Raw genomic sequence first — 19,830 nt, forward strand, 5'->3', positions numbered from 1 at the left:
CTGTTTATCTGAAATAAAATAGATTGAAAATAAGAGGGCATGCTAAATGAACTAAGGACAGAACACTGAAAAATGCTATTTTCCTGAATGAGATAAGTTGCATGGTCCCTGGTGGCATCGTGGACAAGGGATGTCAACATGGCTTGAAACAGCAGTACAGACCATGGCCCAAGCCATGAACATCAATCAGCATGGCCTCCAGTGGCAGCATGGACAGAAGCCCAATGGTCCTGGTGGTAACAGGAGCCACGGTATCAGCATGGCCCCCAGCAGCATCTCAGAATACAGACACTAACATGGCCTCGGGGGACAGCAGAGACCACTAGCATCAACATAGCCCTACAAAGACCATGAACATCCATATGGTCTCCAGAAACAGCATGGTCCATGGGTATCAATACAGACTTCTCATGGACCAGCCTCAACAAAAAATACCTCTTGCCAGGGTAGGGGTGTGGACTTTTAGAAATAAAGAATATGAAGATGCATGAAAAATAATAAAACAAAAACCTTAGAAAAGTACCGGGAGGGCATTTAAGTGAATACTGAAATCACCCACGTTTATTTTTCCATAAATTTTTATACCCAATACAAATGGAGGTGGGGAGGTGGGGGAAAAAGGTAACAAGAGACTTTGTATACATAATACAAAGGACAACTCAAACAGTTAATTCCTTTAACACTTTGAGACATCAAATTATTAGCATTTTGTTGTTTAAGCAGTAAAGCACCTTAGACCATGAATCCTGAAGACAGCCACTGCCCAGGTGACCTCATAGTTATAAAAGAAGGAGCAGAAGTACATTTGCATATCGTGACCACCTGTCAGAATAGAATGGACCTACTTGTATGGGCTATTTTAATGTCAAAACAATTAAGTAATCACATGCTGAGTTGAGACATGCAACTATGCTTGTCAGCTACTTTGAGAAACCTACAACTCTCTAATATCAGAAGGTGGAAACAGGCTCACATTTTTGGGGCCTCCACACAACCTGTAGAGGTAGACAGAACCAGTACAGCTGCAGCCTTAGCACACACCACGTACAACAACATGGTATGCGGTGGTAACACACACCATGGAGGTTTTTTGAGATGGCCCAAAACAGAAAATACACTACTCTCCTTGGGCATCCCACCATTCCTCAGAGACAGGCTGGTCATGGGGTGCATTAGGGGGCAGAGCCTGTGAGAGATCCAGGCTGCTGTTTACCACCCTGCCAGCGTTAAGTTTTTTGAGGTCCAATCCAGAAAATGAACAGGCCTCCATCACGGACATACTGATGTTGCTCAGAGACAGGGTGATCATACACTACCACTAGCACCAGTCTGGGATATGCTCTTGTTGCCCAGAGACAAGGAGAATTTTCTGATGGGCAGGGTATCTGGGGACAGAATCCACTGGAGCTCCAGGTCTCTGCACATCTCTGTGCCCTCAGTGAAGGCACTTTAGGTATGACCATCACACCTGCAGGCCAAGGGCAGCTGCACAGCAGTGCTAGCTCTAGATGTAGATCAAAAAAGAAGGAAAAACCTCACCCTACAAGTCAACATCTTGAATCAATCTTCAAATATTTTTTAAAAGGTTCTGATAACAGAAATTACATCCATGCCAAGGCACATTTACTGAAAATAGAGCCATTCTCTCTGCCATTCTTCCCTGACTTTCTAACAGCAGGGCCTCACTCTGGCTCTGCCTTGGGTGGCATCCATGTCTGAGGCTCCTCCTTGGTGATTGCAGACCTGTCATACAGCCTCTGCAGGATTCCCAGGGCAGTGGGGAGAGAGTGCGGGAGAGACTCCACTCCTCTGCCTCCCCTTCTAGCCCCCTGCAGGAGCCCTGTGTTTCACCCATCTTGACTCAATCCTGTCCTCCCTTCATTGTTTGTTTGTTTGTTTGTTTTCAGGGGGGACTGAAAAAGGGTTTCTGTGTGTAGCTTTGGAGCCTGTCCTGGCACTTGCTCTTTAGACCAGGCGGGCCTCAAACTCACAGCAATCCACCTGCCTCTGCCTCCCAAGTGCTGGGATTAAAAGCATCTGCCACCACTGCCCTGCTTCTCCCTTCATTTTTAAAAGTACTTGTCACTCAAAGTAAAAGCTAATGAAAAAATTTCATTGTCTGGATATAAAAGTAGTGGTTACTAATACTGATATGATTGTAATTCATACGGCCAACCCATACCAAAACACTTACTTAATTTAGAATCACCCATACTCTCCCAAGTAGCCGTAAGTATAGTCGTCTGTGATAATTTTCATCATTGATGTCACCACAGAATATGAATTGCTTGGGATATTTATATATGATAAAAAATAATGTTGTAACTGTAGATGACATGTTACAGATCTCTCATGATGACTTTGACACACTCTCTACACAAGCTGTGAATCTACTAAAGTATAGCTGTTTGATTTGCTACAAATCCACCTCCTATGTATGTAGTCCCTGCCACTGCTGATTCCTCTGTCACTCAGGTAGGCATGGTTTCCATTTCCTCGGATGGGAATCCTAAAACAAAAAACAAACAAAATTTCTGCAGAGTCGGTCACTGCAATCCCTCCAGCAATGATATCTCACTCGTGTCCACTGCCTGTTTATAGCACGAATCACAGAAAGGCAGAGGCCATGAGGAACAACCAGCGCTAGTGTTACACCCAGTGACTTTTCCACTCTCAGGGTTCCATTTGGTGACCACACCTTTGTCACTCATCCATGTTGGACCCTGTCCTGTGTGTACAAAGCTTTTGACTGCTGCTCTCTGCCATGTTCACATGAAGTTCAGCCATGAGTAGCATTGCAAGGGTGGTTTTCAATTCTATCTTGAAGAATTTCTCACATGTATGAAAGGGGGAGAAAATGCACCTAGTAAATTCTAAAGGTCTTTAATGATAGACATTCACTGTTCCAGAGAATGGGTCTGTTCACAATGGCTATGCTCACATCCAAGTGCTGTCCTGGGTGCTCTTGATGATGACACTTTAGAGAAGGTTCCCAATACCCATGGAGTCTCTGCTTCAGTGACAGAAGCAGTTGTGCACACAGCTGTCTGACAAGTCCTGTCCAGCAGTTCTGCAGTGGCTTCCTGGGGATTCAGAGCCCTTAGTGGCCATCAGCAGTTCTGACTGCATCCCACAAGGGCAGTTATCAGCAAGGAGAGATTTCCAAGTGCTGAGAGCAGACAGCATCTTCCCCAGATGCCATCATCAGGCTAAAGATTTGGAGTGAAACAACACTAGGTGACTCTGACAGATGCAAATTTGCCAAAATGTGGATACTGGGGACTCCATGTAACACACAACCAGACCCAAGACATGCCTCCAGCCCAAGGGTTTCTCCCTTTCCAGTTCAGTTCTCTTCACATGACTCAGCCTTTCACCTTTCACAACTACAACTCACACAATCACAACACTTGAACACAGTAAAAGAAAAAGCTTTCTGAAAACATACAAGTTGTTATATTCAGTGTTGTCTGCCCACATCCAAGGCTGCTCTGATGACTCTCTGTGCAGTCCGATCCAGGCAGCAGAGATCCCATTTTTTCTATTCAGGAAATCCTGTCAAAAACACAGAAAGCAAATACATGTGCCTGTCAGCTTCAAATGACCCTTGAGTGTCTCCAATCTACAGCCTCTTCTCAGGATGTCAACAGGTTTGAACTGAGTATAACTGACAATAGCCCTCACTTCTCAGTGGATGTATTTTTCTGTCATAATCCATAGTACACTAACAACCACCCATCCTTCTGTGGCTGAGAAATTCCTTTGTTAAGCCTGTATTCACAGTTATTAACAGTTGTCACCTTAAGTTTAAAACACCTGCCAGCTCGGACAAAAACTTACTGAGAACCATGATTCTCAAATGTATATTTGGCCTCGCAAGTTGACTATTAGCACTACAGGAGAGAATATCTTTGGAATGACTCGGGGCTACAGACAGATGTGTTACCATCACAGATGGTACTTGCTAACATGAGCCCCATGTGACCCAATGCCTAGGGTGGAAACCATCCTCGTGTTGCAGCTTTAAGCTCTCTATCTCAAGGCAATACATATAACACAGGGGCAAACAACAAATCAACTCCCAATCCTTTCTTACCAGTTCCTCCTGACTGTCAAACTGAGTTAGATGGGCCCCCAGTTTCATGCAGGAGGTATGGCTGGATGTCCAGTTACTTGTGTGTTCAGAAAAATAAAAGCATTTACTTCCAAATCCAATCCAGTCTTCTGGGCAGGTGGTATTGCCATGCTTAGGGTTCACAATGGCCATTTTTTCCTTTCTCACTAAAATGTACACAGTGCAATTACATACCATAGATAAACATTTCCATTTCTTGTCTCTTTGGCTAAGCATTCAATCTCTGTTGTGAGGTGTGTGTTTTCACTGTGCCTTTCATTACTGATCTCTAAGAGACTCCTCCTAGCATGGTGATCTCCCACCAAGAACCTTCACGTGGGACTCTAAGGAAATGCTTCTCTTGTTTGTATTTTGAATTTGAGGACAGAATATCTCTATCTCTTCCTACATGGCCTGGATCTCACTCTTGGACTATACTTGTCTGGATTTTGTAGTAATCCTCCTGGGTGTGCCTCCTGAGTGCAGGAACTGAAGACACCATACCCTGAACAAAATCATAGTCATTACCCCATGAGGAATCTTCCTGATTGCTGGAATCCTACAGGTTCCTTTCCTGTGATCCTGCTTCACATCCTGCTTTTGTAATGACCAAATGAAGAGAACTCCTCACTTCTCTGGATTTAACTATGGCAAAATACCAGCATGTAAAACATGACATGATCAAATACCTTCATACAAAACTTTGATCGAGGCATTCTCGGTATCATGTACACATACATTAAATTCATATGAATATATGCTGGCTCTTGTTAGAGGCAGTCAGAATGGCAATTGTCAAGAAATTTCACAGCAGATGTCAGAACTCTGCAGTAATAAACACACTTATTTATTGCTGGTGGGAGTGTAAACTGATATATCCAGCATGGAGACTCTTTTTAAAAGGTACAAACAAACCTTTTGTGACTTAGCTTTGTCACTCCTGGGCATATATAAGAGAACACTACATCACAACACAGAGACTAGCACATCCATGTCTACTGCTGCCCCATGTACAATAGCAGCAAAATAGACCTGACCTAGAGGTCCATCAACTGACATCATATAGAAACTTGTAGAAAAGTGGGGATCTACAAAGTATAATATTAAATAAAGTCAAACAAGCTCAGAGAGAAAGAGACCCTATGTACTACCTCATGTGCTGTCCCAGCCTGTGATGTACAGTGTGAAGAGCTGTGAGTGTGAGCATGGTGTAACACATAGACAGGAGAACAAGGAAGGGTGACAGAAGGTGACAAGGAAGGACAGGATGCAGCAAGGCCCAAAGTCATGAAAAAGTTATAAAGAGCATCGTTTTTCTAGTTTCAACATTGCTAGTGTTTTTTTTTTCCAACTTGTGACTGACAAGTGTATAAAAATGTAAATATAGTGAAAGTCTAAAACCATAACCAAAGCTCCAAGGCTTCAGAGTGGCTTTTCTAACTGTGTGAAAGTTCTGTGAGAGATACATAGGATTTGGTACTTGGCCTGTGTTGGTGTGGCTATGCTACTAGAGCATTGTGATATGTTCATTTGTGGGTCTACCATAATAGAGTTTTTGGGTGTGTGTGTGTGTGTGTGTGTAAGAAGCTCTGAATGTTGGGCTGCTTAGAAAAATAACATTTTTATTTCATAACTTTGCCTTTTTCTTCCATTAACAGGTAAGAACGAATGCATGGCTCTTTTCAAGGGCTACTGAGCCTAGAAATAAGTGATTGATAAGAAATATTAAATACTAAAAATGACTCATACACGCTTATTTTCAGTGGAGAGCAATTTCTTGTAGCTCTTCACAGTTCTGATACACAGTACCACAAGCTTTAATGAAAGGAACAAATGCAATGGCACTGAGGGCAACTGTCACTTCTTTTTATCTGACTCTTCTCAGAGATACATTACAGTTTAGGTTACAGTGTCTACATCTCTAAATGTTTGTCCATGTTTGACTTGTGTATTATTCATTGACGTAGCTAACGTTGATTTTATAAAACAATATCATGAATTATTTACTCCACCTATGGCAGGAAAGTTGTAAAGATTTCATCACATTATTCTGAATAGTCTTAAACTGGAAGCTTGGGAATCACATATTTCTGGAATAATCTACTTAATATTTTCAGACCATAGTTGAAGATGCTAACATAAACCATGAGTTATGGGGGTTTTCTACCTTCCCCAACCATATCACTCTTCACTGCCCTCACTTCTCCTAGCTACGGCAGCTTCCTAAAGACACCTCCTTTGAGTTTTCCTCTCCTTGATCTCTGCCTTGAATTGCTGTAGGAAATCCTACGGTCAGTAGACTTTAGGTTACCCACCGACTGGGGAGTGGCCTAATATACTATTTATGCCAATGTAAAGTGTACATCCATGAAGGCATAAGTCACAAACAATCCCACACCAGTTTGGAATTATGATTAATAAAATGGTTATTTATTTAAAGGGAAAAAACTTACAGATCACCATCCCAGACAACAGCCCTCTGCGCGATCAGGAAAGGAGTCTAGTAGCTGGAAGCAGAGATGGAAGCAAGAGAGCGAGCACACAGCTACAGCTGCATTTTAAAGCAAACAAGACCACGCCCAAGTGGGCTGGTATCATAAAGGCTATTGGCTGAAGGAGTGGAAGGAGTTTCTGTAGCACATCCACCCTCTTTTCTGGCTGCAGGATGCAGTTGTTGTTCCAGCAGAGGATATTCATTTGCAAGTCTGCCCCTAAATAAATAACCATCTATTATTCTCAATTCTGAGCTAGTGTGGGATTTCTTTTAAGCGTCCTTCTTCATTGAATAGTTTCCCCAGGTGGACATTTGTCTCCTACATCTCTCTAGAGGTTGCTGAACGTCCTCTTCCCAGAAATGCTAAGCCTGGCCTCCTGTGTACACCACAGCCTGTGCTGTTCCTTCACTGCCTCTTCCTGCTAGACCCTAAGTATCTAGGGAACAGGAATTTCCAGTGTGTTTTCTCTCCAGTCCATCACACAGAGCCTGGCTCACAGTGCTCTGTAAGTATAACTGACAGTGTGTATGTGGACAGAATGCTGCAGAATCTGGAGAATGTCACTCACCTGACAATGACAAAGCCACAGAAAGTGCAATCACAGCTACAGTGAGGATGATGATCATTGCATAGCAGCAGTAAAGCCTAGCAGGAGACACATGAGAGACGGTTCTGAGAAATTTTTCTCGGAGCCTTTTACCTGCAAAATATAAATGTAAGAATATCGATTTGGAGAATTTTGTAAGGAAAATTAAAGAAACGTACCACAAACACCCACTTTACAATTGCTTATGATTATTTGAAAGAGTGCTACAAACCCCTTTCAGAGGAGTCCTTGATCCATAAAAAATGGCCATGCTAGAAAGAAGACTAGAGATGCCAGAAACACAACTTTGGCCAGGGGTGATCTAGTTACTGAACTAAGGGTGACCCACTACATAACCTTAAGGATTCCATGACTCTCAGATCTCACTCTCATGGAAGGATGGACCATGCATCCCATGCCACGTGGGTAGATGAGCAAATGTCCACACCACGAGGGTGAATGAGACAAAATTCCCACTGGAAGAAACTGGCTGCAACCTTTCTAGGGGCAAAAATGACATCCATAGTCCAGAAGCCAAAACTGACTGTCCAGTGCCTTGTGTGTGGTGACCGCTGTGGGAAGCAGTGTCTTGAGTGAACAAGACTGGCTCTGGAGATGGTATTTTTGTTGTTGGAGCAGAGGTAGCACATGACAGGGTAGTCTGTTGAGACATTCAACCTGTTTTTGAGAAAAAGTTGTTTTTCTTTTTTATCGCCTACAGTGGGGAATGGCTGTTTGGGAAGGAGAACTGCTTTATTTCTGTATAAAAAGGGAGTTTATTATTGATGCTTCATTTTACTTAGGAAACCCCTTTCTCTCCAGAACAAGATGTTGTGTGTTGTATGTTATAAATGTATTTAAAACCAGTGTATAAGACTGGAAACAAGTGTTGAGAGCCCAGGTAAGAACAATTAGTTCCTCGGGTGGATGAGGTAGGTGGATCTCTATAAGTTCGAGGCCAGACTGGTAGACAAGAGTCAGTTCCAGGACAGGCTCCAAAGCTACAAAGAAATCCTGTCTTGAGAAACAAACAAACAAAAAAATTACTTCTGCCACTGGGGAGTTATGTGAAGAGGTAGAGATTTGGCTTCTACTAAGAGTGGGCTTATAGGACTAGTGGGGTTCTGCCAGTGCCCATGTCAGAGGAGCTACAGTCAGCAAGGGAGCATCTTATGGAGTTCAATTGACCCAATATCAAAACTAATCCCTGGAGAGGCAAAGCCCTGGCATGGGGGTGAGGAGATGATGAGGTAGGGGAGGGAGGGTTGTCTTCAGAATGCCCCTTGATTATACACTGCTTCTTCCTGCTTGCAGTTCCCATGCTCCTGCTGGACAACTTACTTGCAGATCATAATGAAGATGGTTTTTATAAGAGCAATGATGATTAGTTAGATCAATGATATAACTGGACTTTCTGAGTTAGCCTAAAAGAATCAGGTAGTTAAGACAGTAAAGATGATTAGGGAAATGGTTTAGATTATTAGGCCAACTGCTCTAATAAGAGATACAAAAAAGGCAAAAATAGACTAAAAGTCACCTCATTTTTTAGAGGTGAGATTTGCCAAGGATGGAAACTAAGAAGAAGGAAGTTTTGTGCATTATAGACCCATGAATTCTGCCTGTAGAAAACAGGCTGATGATCAAAGGAAAGAGCTTTGTCTCTGTTGTTATGATTTCCATCACCCAGCACTCTGGCTGGCACTTCTGGGTTCTAGGGCCACACATACACCAACAAGTGATCAGGCAACTTTCATAGCCACACAGGGTCCTCAAGCCCTATGTAATTATGTGCAGCATGGTCACGTCACCTACACATGAAACAACTAAGAAAGCCTTTGTGTACATATGTGAGGCCCTGTGTGCATGTGCTAGGCAGCCTTTAAAAGTTGGACACACCTGCTCCACGCTCTCACCCTGCACCAACTTCCTCAGGCCTGTGCATGTGTCTTTCTCTGTCTTAATAAACTCTTAAAGTGGGTTTTGTTGTGTGTTTAGTGATTCATCCTAGCGCCAGGTAATTTCATTGGTGCTGAGACTCCATAGGCTCTACTATTCCTCCTCTCCTGGGGGTCGGGACCCTGAACCAGGTTTCTCTACAAGATCCCACATTCCATCTGCCTGGCCACCAACTCCTATGCACACCAGCAGCTTCAGTTGGTGAGTTTTTCCCTTCTGGTCAGCTTAATGGTTTCTCCAAACCCAAGGACTTGACTGGTGAGCTCCCAGCAACCCTCTGGTGTTCCTAGAAATAGGCGGAATGCCCCCAACCAGGGTCTGCAAGGTCACAGTTGAGCCCTTCGCTAACATTTACTTGTAGTTGCTTCCCATAGCCAAAAACTTGAGCAGATCACTTGGAAGTCGTCCTCTTGCTACCACTCAGAGTGGTCCTGGCCTCCGACTCCTGTGCCAATGGGTCTTGAAATCGGCCTGGCCCAATTCTCAACCCACATGCTATTCTTGGAACATCCAGGTAGTTGCCTTGGGTTTTTGGCATTTTCACTATTCTCACACTCTTAATCATGAGAAACAAATTCTCAAAAACTTATCAGAAACTTACCAGTCCAACCTTCCCCGTGGGATGTCTTTAAGAGACCCTAAAAGCCCAATGTTTAATGCCTTACTTGCAGATTCCCATGCTTGTCCATTTTTGTTCAAAAATATGGCCAAAGTATCCTTTAGATAATAATCTAAAGTGGTCACCTAACAGCACCTTAGATACTGATATTCTGCAAGAGCTTTCTAAATACTGTCAGTACTCAGGCAGGTGGATGGAGTTTTCTTATATCCAAGCCTTTTTCTATCTAGGTTCTAAGACTTGTTTTCTTCCAAGATGTTCACCTACTCACATGTTCCTGGCTATGCAGTCTAAGTCAGAGGAACACCCCGCTTCAACTCTGGACCCTGCTAATGAACCTCCACCTTTCCAACCTCAGCAGACAGCTACTTCTACCTCTTGAGTTATCTCTCTCTGATGTAGGAGGGTCATCTGTCTATGTGTTACTTTCATTGGTTAATAAAGAGACTGCCTTGGCCTTTTAATAGGGCAGAAAATTAGGTGGGCGGAGTAGACAGAACAGAATGCTGGGAAGAAGGCAATGAGGCAGATGTGATGAAGCTCTGGCCCAAGATGGACATCAGTTAGAATCTTCCCAGTAAGCCACACCTCATGGGGCTACACACATTAAAAGAAATGGGTTAAAAGAGATGTGAGAGTTAGCCAGTAAGAGGCTAGAGCTAATGGGCCAAGCAGTGTTTAAAAGAATACAATTTGTGTGTTGTTATTTCTGGGTGTTAAGCTAGCCATGCAGGATCCAAGCAGGATGAAAGGCAGGCCTACCAGCTCCCCACTACATCTCTCCCCATCAACTACTCCATCAGTCCCTCTGAACCCTTCCTCCTTTCTGGTGCCATGCTGTGGCAGCCACCCAACTCTAGCACCCACTTTTATCCCTCCTCTCATGCGCTCACATGCTGCTAAGGAACCCAACCCTGACCAAACCAAGTTGTCTGTAGTTCTCTGCAGTTCTCCTGTTGCAAGAGATAGCTGTGGAAGGGCTGGTCAGATGACACATTCCGTTCTTGTTCACAGAACTCTCTCACATACTTTTCTCTCTATTCCTCTCAGCTCTCAATCTCTGACTTCACCTGTACTGACCCAGACACCTCTCTACACAGCTCACCTGGACAGTCCTTCCCCAAGGATTCTGGGACAGCCCACACCTACTTGGTCAGGCTTTAGCTTCTGATCTACTATCATTGTCTCTCCCCAAGTGTGCACTCATACAGTATGTAGATGATATTTTGCTTTACAGTCCATCCTTAAACATTAGCCAAATAATACCTCCACTCTTTTATATTTCTTGTCCAAAAAGGGCTATAGAGTCTCACCTTCTAAGGTACAACTGTCTATCTCTCAGGTTATTTAATTGAGAGCAACTATTACCCCAACCCAAAACGTTATTACCCTAAACATAAAAAAAGAAACCCACATTCTTCCAGACACCCCTGACACCCGGCAAATTCTGTCTGCCCACATCAGCTCTTTCATCCTAATAGCAAGACTTTTGTTTCACTTTGTCAATGCTCACCCCCAACCCACCCCCAACGACTTAGAATTCTTAAAAGCTATCACTGCCTCTTGTAAAGTCTATCAAAAGTCAGATCCCAAGTCTAAATATCATAGCTTCCCTTTTCCCATCCACAAGGCCAGGGGCTCCCTTCCAGGAACTGATAAGCAGCTTGATTTTACTTATGCCCACAGTCAGATGAAATAAATATCTCCTGGTTTGGGAAGAAATAATGTCTGGGTGGACTGAAGCATTTCCCACCACTAACAACAGGGCCCAGACAGTTTCCAATGTTCTTCTCCAAGAAATTGTCCCCCGGTTTGGAATCCCAACCTCTCTTCGGTCAGATAATTGCCTAGAGTTTACTGCCCAGAACTCTTAAACTTTATCTAAGGCTCTTAACAATCCCTGGTATTTTCATATCCCATATCATCCTCAGTTCTCAGGGAATGTAGAACAAACTAACCATTCCATTAAAAAAAAGTTCTTGTTGAGCCAGTGACCTAGGCTAGAGCATGTGTGAGGCAGTGAAGTCCACAGGAACAGAACTGAGCCTGCAATCTATGTTGACTGAGGTTTCTGTCCTTCCCGGTTTCAACAGTTGTTAAATCACAAAGAAATCACACAACGGTCTACATTAATCATAAACTGATTGGCCCATTAGCTCAAGCTTCTTATTAACTCTTATAACTTGTATTAACCCATTATTTTTATCTATGTTACCCACATGGCTCAGTACCTTTTTCAGCGGGGCAGTCACATCTTGCTTCTTCTGTGGATAGGACAGGACTCCAGAGGAATGGGTTTTCCTCTTCCCAGAATTCTCCTGTTCTCATTGACTTGCCTCTACTTCCTACCTGGCTATTGGCCAATCAGCGTTTATTTAAAATATAATTGACAGAATACAGACAATTGTCCCACAGCAGACCTAGGCCAGAGCAGGCCTGAGGCAGAAAACTTCACATTAGTCACAGGAAAAATCCATCAAGAGGAAAGCTCAATACTGAACATCTATACCCCAAATACAAGGGCACCCTATACATAAAAAAAAAAAAACTTCTAAAGCTTAAATCATACATTAAACACTACTCACTAATAGTGGAAAACTTCAACACTCCACTCTCACCACTGGACAGGCCAGTCAGACAAAAAATTAACAGAAATAAGGGAACTAATAGAACTAATAGATGTTATGACTCAAATGGACTTAACAGACATCTGTAGAACATTCCATCCAAACATAAAAGAATATGCCTTCTTTTCATTACCTCATGGAACCTTCTCAAAAATTAACCACATACTTGGTAACAAAACAAACCTCAACAGATACAAAAAAAAATTGGAATAACCACATGTATCTTATCTGATCACCAAGGCTTAAAACTAGAATCCAACAGCAATACTAATTTCAGAAAGCCCACAAACACATGGAAATTAATGCTCACCTAAATCATCAATGGGTCAAGGAAGAAATAAAGGGAGAAGACTTACTAAATTAAAGACTTACTAAAATTCAATGAAAATGACCACACAACATACCAAAATTTATAGGACACAATGAAAGCAGTATTAAGAGGAAAGTTCATAGCATTAAATGCCTACATAAAGAACTAGTGAATTAACAGAACATTTAAAAATTTTAGAACAAAAAGTAACAAACTCACCCAAAAGAACTAGAAGGCGGGAAATTATCAAATTGAGAGCTGAGGTCAACAAAATAGAAACAAAGAAAATAATAGAAAGGAATCAATAAGACAAAGAGTTGGTTCTTAAAGAAAAATCAACAAAATAGACAAACCTTTATCCAAACTAACCAAAAGGCTGAGAGAGAGTATCCAGATTAACAAAATCAGACATGAAAATGGGAACACAATAACAAACAGTGAGGAAATACAGAGAAACATCAGGTCATATTTCAAAAACCTGTATGCCGCCAAATTGGAAAACTTAAAGGAAATGGACAACTTTCTGGATAAATATCACTTACCAAAACTAAATCAAGACCAGATAAGCAAATTAAATAGACCTATAACTGCTGAAGAAATAAAAAGAGTCAACAAAAGTCTCCCAACCAAGAAAACCCCAGGACCAGATGGTTTCAGCTCAGAATTCTACAAGATTTTCAAAGAACTAATACCAATATTCCTCTAATTATTCCACACAACAGAAACAGAAGGAACATTGCCAAAATCTTTTTATGAGGCTACAATTACCCTGATACCCAAACCACATAAAGACATTACTAAGAAAGAAAATTACAGACCAATTTCACTCACGAACATTGATGCAAAAATATTCAATAAAATACTGGCAAATGGAATCCAAGAACACATCAGAACCATTATCCACCATGATCAAGTCAGCTTCATCCCAGAGATGCAAGGGTGGTTCAACATATGAAAATCTGTCAACGTAATCCATCATATAAACAAACTGAAAAATAAAAACCACATGATCATCTCATTATGCCGAAAAAGCTTTCAACAAAATACAACATCCCTTCATGATAAAGGTCTTGGAGAGAGCAGGGATACAAGGAACATACCTAAACATAATCAGGCAATATATAGCAAACCAGCAGCCAACATCAATCTAAGTAGAGAGAAATTCACAGTGATCCCACTGAAATCAGGAATAAGACAAGGTTGTCCACTCTCTCCATATCTATTCAAAATAGTTCTTGAGGTCCTAGATAGAGTAATAAGACAATAAAAGGAGATCAAGGGGATAAAAATCAGAAAAGAAGAAGTCAAATTCTCACTATTTGCTGAGGATATGATAGTTTAAATAACCCCAAAAATTCTACCAAGGAACTCATAAACACTTTCAGTAATAGAGCAGGATACAAGATTAACTCAAAAAAAAAAAAATCAATAGCCCTCCTGTACACAGATGATAAATGAGCTGAGAAAGAAAGATAAACATTGTAGGGACATAGCCCCACCCATTGGGGGCGTGTTCGCCTCGGGCTAATGTTTACGGATAAATCTGCCGGGCGTGAGCCCAGCAGCCCTTTTCTTTTGCTCCGCTTTTCCGGTACACCGCGGGAACCTTTGGTCCTGTAAGTTTATTTCCTTATTAAAGCTGTATATATCTATATAATCTGTCTACATTCATTTGCGCCACCACAAAACATCACCCTTCACAATAGACACAAATAGCATAAAATATCTCGGAGTAACTCTAACCAAACAAGTGGAAGACTTGTACGACAAGAACTTTAAATATGCCGGGCAGAGATGGTGCATGCCTTTAATCCCAGCTCTCAGGAGGCAGAGGCAGGAGGATCTCTGTGAGTTTGAGGCCAGCCTGGTCTACAAGAGCTAGTTCCAGGACAGGCACCAAAGCTACAGAAAGAAAAAAAGAACGTTAAATCTTTGAGGAAAAAAATTAAAGAAGACACCAGAAAGATCTCCCATGCTCTTGGGTAGAGAGAATTAACATAGTAAAAATAGCAATCTTACCAAAAGCAATCTACAGAGTCAATCCCAGCAAAATTCTTCACAGACCTTAAAAGAATGGAACTCAACTTCACATGGAAAAGCAATAAATCCAGGATAGCCAAAACAATCCTGTACAATAAAAGAATGTCGGGAGGCATCACAATCCCTGACTTCAAACTCTACTACAGGGCTACAGTACTAAAAAAAGCCTGGTATTGTCATAAAAACAGTCAGGAGGACCAATGAAACTGAATCTAAGTCCTGGATATTAATTCACACAATTTCAAACACCTGATTTTTGACAAAGAATCAAAAAATATAAAATGTACAAAAGAAGGCATATTCAACAAATGGTGCTGCCATAACTGGATATCAACTTTTAGAAAAATGCAAATAGATCCATATCTATCACCATGCACAAAACTCAAGTTCAAATGGATCAAAGACCTCAACATAAAGCCAGCCACACTGAACCTCATAGAAGAGAGAGTGGGAAGTACACTTGAACACATTGGCCCAAGAGACCACTTCCTAAATAAAACCCCAGTAGCAAAGACACTGAATCAATTGATAAATGGGACCTCCTGAAACTGAAAAGCTTCTGTAAAGACAAAACAACAGCCTACAGAATGGGAAAAGATCTTCACCAATTCCACATCTGATCTCCAAAATAAACAAAGTGTTGTAGGAGTAGCGGCGCCATTGTTCCGTCCTGCACAGCTAGCGTACACCCAAAATAACCACACAAAAATCTGTATTAATTTAATTCCTGCCTGGCCCATTAGCTCTAGCCTCTTCTTGGCTAACTCTCACATCTTGATTCAACCAATTTCTAATAATCTGTAGGTCACCATGAGGTCATGGCTTACCAAGAAAGATTCAGCATGTCTGACCTGGCAGCTTCATGGCAGTTCTCTCTGACTCTGCTTTTTTCCCCCCAGCATTCTGTTCTGTCTACTCTGCCCACCTAAGGGTTGCCCTATCAAAAGGCCAAGGCAGTTTTCTTTATTCAACCAATGAAAACAACACATTAAAATAAGACCCTCCTACACCACAAAGAACTCAAGAAATTGGTCATCAAAAGAACAAGTAATACAATAAAAAAAAATGGAGTACAGACCTAAACAGAGAATTCTCAACAGAGGAGTCTAAAATGGTTGAAAGACACTTAAGGAAATGCTCAACATCCTTAGTCATCAGAGAAATGCAAATCAAAACAACTCTGAGGTTCCATCTTACACCTGTAAGAATGGCCAAGATCAAAAACACTGATGACAACTTATGCTGGAGAAGTTGTGGAGTAAAGGGAACACTTTTGCATTGTTGGAGGGAGTGGAAGCTGGTACAGCTCCTTTGGATGTCAGTGTGGTGATTTCTCAAAAAAAAAAAATAGGAAACAACCTTCCTTAAGACCCAGCAATACCACCTTTAGGTATATATCCAAAGGATGCTCAACCATGCCACAAGGACATGTGCTCAACTATGTTCAAAGCAGCATTGTTTGTCATAGCTGGGACCTGGAAACAACTTAAATGCCCCTTGACCGAAGAACAGATAAGGAAAATGTTGTATATTTACACAATGGAGTACTATGCAGCAGAAAAAAAAAACTACATCTTGAGATTTGCAGGCAAATGGATGGAGCTAGAAAACATCATTTTGAGTGAGGTAACCCAGACCCAGAAAGACAATTACCATATGTATTCACTCATAAGTAGTTTTAAAACATAAAGCAGAGAAAACAAGCCTACAAATCACAATCCCATAGAACCTAGACAACAATGAAGACCCTAAGAGAGACATACATGGATCGAATCTACATGCAAAGTAGAAAAAGACACGATCTCCTAAGTAAATTTGGAGCATAGAGACCTTGGGAGGCAGTTGAAGGGTAGGGAAGAGCCAGGAATGGGAGCAGAAAAAATGTAGAACTCAATAAAAATCAATAAAAAAAAATATAAAACACACACACACCAAAAAATAATAGTCTTGTTAAGATGTCACAGGAGCTTCACCTTGACTGGGTAAAGCTTTTGCCTCTGGCTCTTTTCAGCCTCGGACTCTCCCCAAGAGCTCCCTTTCCATCTCCTTTCCATCTCGCCCTTTGAAAGCATGTATGGGAGGCTGGTTTTAACTCCAGGACTCTCACCTAAACCCTCACACCTCCCTGATCACCTGCTAGCCCCGTTGCTATGCTACCTCTTCTCCATCTTATGGGATTTTATTGACTACTCACTACCTCAACCATGTGCCAGCCTCTGCCCATCTCCAATTAAAATCAGGGACCAAGTCCTTTTCTCTCCCCAAATCCAATGACCCTCACTCCTTTTCCCTAAATGGCAGGTCCCCATTAAAGTAATTCCTGTAACTCCCCAGCTGCCAAGCTTGAGAGACTCCTTCATTGGATTCACCTACCTCATTTCAAACCTTTGACTCTTCCAATTTAGGACACCCTCTCCTTGTATATGGCAATTCAAACAGGGCCCCACTCCCTTAAGTTACAGAGGACATCAAGATCAGCTGCTTTGTCTCCAGTTCCAGAAGAATAAAGTCTCACCACTGTACTCAACTCTCCTGTGCAGAAATTCCAAATGCTCTCCTTTCCAGTTCTCCCTTTTTTCCTCTTTCTCCCATCTACTTTACCAATTTCTCTGTATCTCCAATGTCAGACTTAAATTTCCAGATTGGAGGTGCAAAGACTGTCAGATGCCCAAGTTGTAAGAAACAATAAGTCTGGGTACATTCACATGCCCAGACTCAAAAGGGAGACTCACAAAACAAATTTTCATATAACTGGTTTATCATTGACTGATACAACATCTCCTGTGTTAAGGAAATATCGTGGTACTGAAAAACAAAACAACAACAAAAAAAGTCAAAAACACACGTGCCTTAAGATTTGCTTTAGGGGGCTGGAGAGATGGCTCAGAGGTTAAGAGCACTGGCTGCTCTTCCAGAGGTCCTGAGTTCAATTCCCTGCAACCACATGGTGGCTCACAACCATCTGTAATGAGATCTGGCGCCCTCTTCTGGCGTGCGGGCATACATCAAGGCAGAATGTTGTATACATAATAAATAAATAAATCTTAAAAAAAAAAGATTTGCTTTAGGTAAAAAATTAAAGATCTAATAATTCCCCTCTTCCCTTCCCTCCTCCTCTACTATACAACTATTCATAATCTTCTATTCCAACACTATAATACATTCTCATAAGCTCCAGGGAGCCAAACTAGACTCACCTGAACAGACCAGACTGGCCCAGGATTAGTATCATTTAATTCTTCCATGGTCTGGGGACCCAGGAGAAACTTCCTCCTCCATCTCAGGAGCCCTGGAAAATCCCCCTCCATCTTCCATCTAGGGATCCTCCTCCCTCAATCACCAGGATCCAAAACTTTTTCTAAACATAATCTTTTGCCTTGAAATTATCTTGTCAGGTTCATGCTGGCAGCTAAACAGTTCCACAGAGCCCGGTAAACACAGAAGCTACCCCAAGTCTCTGACGCCCACATGACAGCAGGAAGTAGCCTTGAGAGGCCCAAGCCCCATTCCCACCCGTTGGCGACCCCTAACCCCACTCCTCAAATTTTTATAGTAAACGAAAGAGTGGACTGTTAGGGTTTCCATCACCCAGCACTCTGGCTGGCTCTTCCAGGCTACAGGACCGTGCATAAGCCAACAAGCACTCAGGCAAGTTACATAGCCAGGGTTCTCAAGCCCCACATAACCTACCTGAAGAATTATACTGCTAGTAAGCCCTTGTGTGCACGCGCGAACCCCTGTGCGCATGCGCTAAGCAGCCTTTAAAAGCTGGACACACACCACTCCATGTTTTCTTCAATACCAACTTCCTCAGGCTTGCACATGTGTCTTACTCTCTCTTAATAAACTTTTCAAGTGGGTTTCCTTTTGTGTTTCATGATCCGTTCCCGCTGTCGCCCGGTAATTTCAAGCTGACCACTCCTTTAAAGTTTCTCTAAAGTCTCTGTGGTACACTTGAAGGAGTCGTCGCCCTGAGGCAGGAATGGACTAAAGAGCCCATGGTCCACCATCCCAGGGACACACTGCTCTGCGCACGAACGCCACTGCCATCTTGACCAGGTCTGCGGCAAGTCCACATGTCTTTCTGCCCAGGACACATCGGTCTCAGGTAAGCCTTTCCCTGCGGAGGGAGCCCCATCCCAGTCGCACGCCTGGAGATTCCCCGCGCATCTACCCTCGGCTCTCACCTTTCACCTCCTGCTGCTCTTCCTTGTTTCTTTTGCTGAGAGAGGACCTGATGCTCGAGTCCTTGGATACGGCGGCGGCGGCAACTGGCTCGGTGCTCTCTCCCATGTCTCAGCTGCCACCTCAGAATAGCCGCCGGATTCATCTTTGGAGCCGCCAAACGGGCATATATATAGCCCGCTGCACTGATCGAAAATAGCGCTCCTCCTCACCAGGGCCCCACCTTGTTCTCCTGGATTGACAGTTGTCCCTCCTTCCTCATTTCAGCCTGAAACAGTAGACAAAACTTACTGGTCCGCCCACGTGTAGGCTGCCCCTTGTTGTCACCACCCCAGGACGCCTCGCCACTCCCCTGCTCCCCACAACCTCCAGCGCCATCTTAAGGTGTGGCTGGAAGCGCAAAGAGCAAGGAAGAACCCAGAGAGGAGGATATTCAGAGGGAAGAAATGTTCCAGAAGGGATTTACTGAGGTCATCAAAAGCCGAAAGAAAGGGAGCAAACTGGCATACAGACAAGACAGACAGAGCACTCATATGCGGTAAAAAGGTAAAAAGAAGGGAATTTTTGTCTTTGGAGGTAAAAGAGGAATAAGAGGAAAGCAAAAATAGGAGAAGGAAGAATCAGGAGACATGTAAGGGGAACAACTGGGAAGACGAAGAATGGAGAAAACAACAGGGAAAAAGAACAGAACAGGCAGTGGTGGTGCACACCTTAAATCACAGCACCCGGGAGGCAGAAGCAGGTGGATTTATGTGAGTTCAAGGCCAGCCTGGGCTACGGATCGAGTTCCAGGACAGCCAGGGAAACATTGTCTCGAAAACAATAAATAGATAGATAGATAGATAGATAGATAGATAGATAGATAGATAGATAGATAGATAGATAGATAGATAAATGT

The 19,830-nt window shown here is 42.6% G+C and overlaps 1 protein-coding gene across 1 annotated transcript; it reads right to left on the reverse strand.

Annotated features, from left to right (window-relative positions):
- On the reverse strand, positions 1-19,155 carry LOC130876419 (C-type lectin domain family 2 member E-like). The gene is made up of 5 exons (XM_057772940.1): positions 18,935-19,155; positions 7,178-7,309; positions 4,097-4,281; positions 3,449-3,555; positions 1-2,509 (listed from the first exon to the last, which is right to left on the reverse strand). The coding sequence occupies exons 1-5, from the start codon at positions 19,038-19,040 to the stop codon at positions 2,374-2,376; spliced, it is 666 nt and encodes a 221-aa protein (XP_057628923.1). The 5' UTR covers positions 19,041-19,155; the 3' UTR covers positions 1-2,373.
- Between the last annotated feature and the right edge of the window lie 675 nt (positions 19,156-19,830).

Source organism: Chionomys nivalis, chromosome 1 (genome assembly GCF_950005125.1).
Source record: "Chionomys nivalis chromosome 1, mChiNiv1.1, whole genome shotgun sequence".
In the NCBI taxonomy this organism is placed as follows: domain Eukaryota; kingdom Metazoa; phylum Chordata; class Mammalia; order Rodentia; family Cricetidae; genus Chionomys; species Chionomys nivalis.

Coding starts and splice junctions, on each gene's coding strand:
- LOC130876419 (XM_057772940.1), bottom strand. CDS start 19,040: ATGGGAGAGAGCACCGAGCCAGTTGCCGCCGCCGCCGTATCCAAGGAC. Junction 7,310..18,934: donor AGAGCAGCAGGAGGTGAAAG/GTGAGAGCCGAG, acceptor TATATTTTGCAG/GTAAAAGGCTCCGAGAAAAA. Junction 3,556..4,096: donor TTGACAGTCAGGAGGAACTG/GTAAGAAAGGAT, acceptor TGTTTTTGACAG/GATTTCCTGAATAGAAAAAA.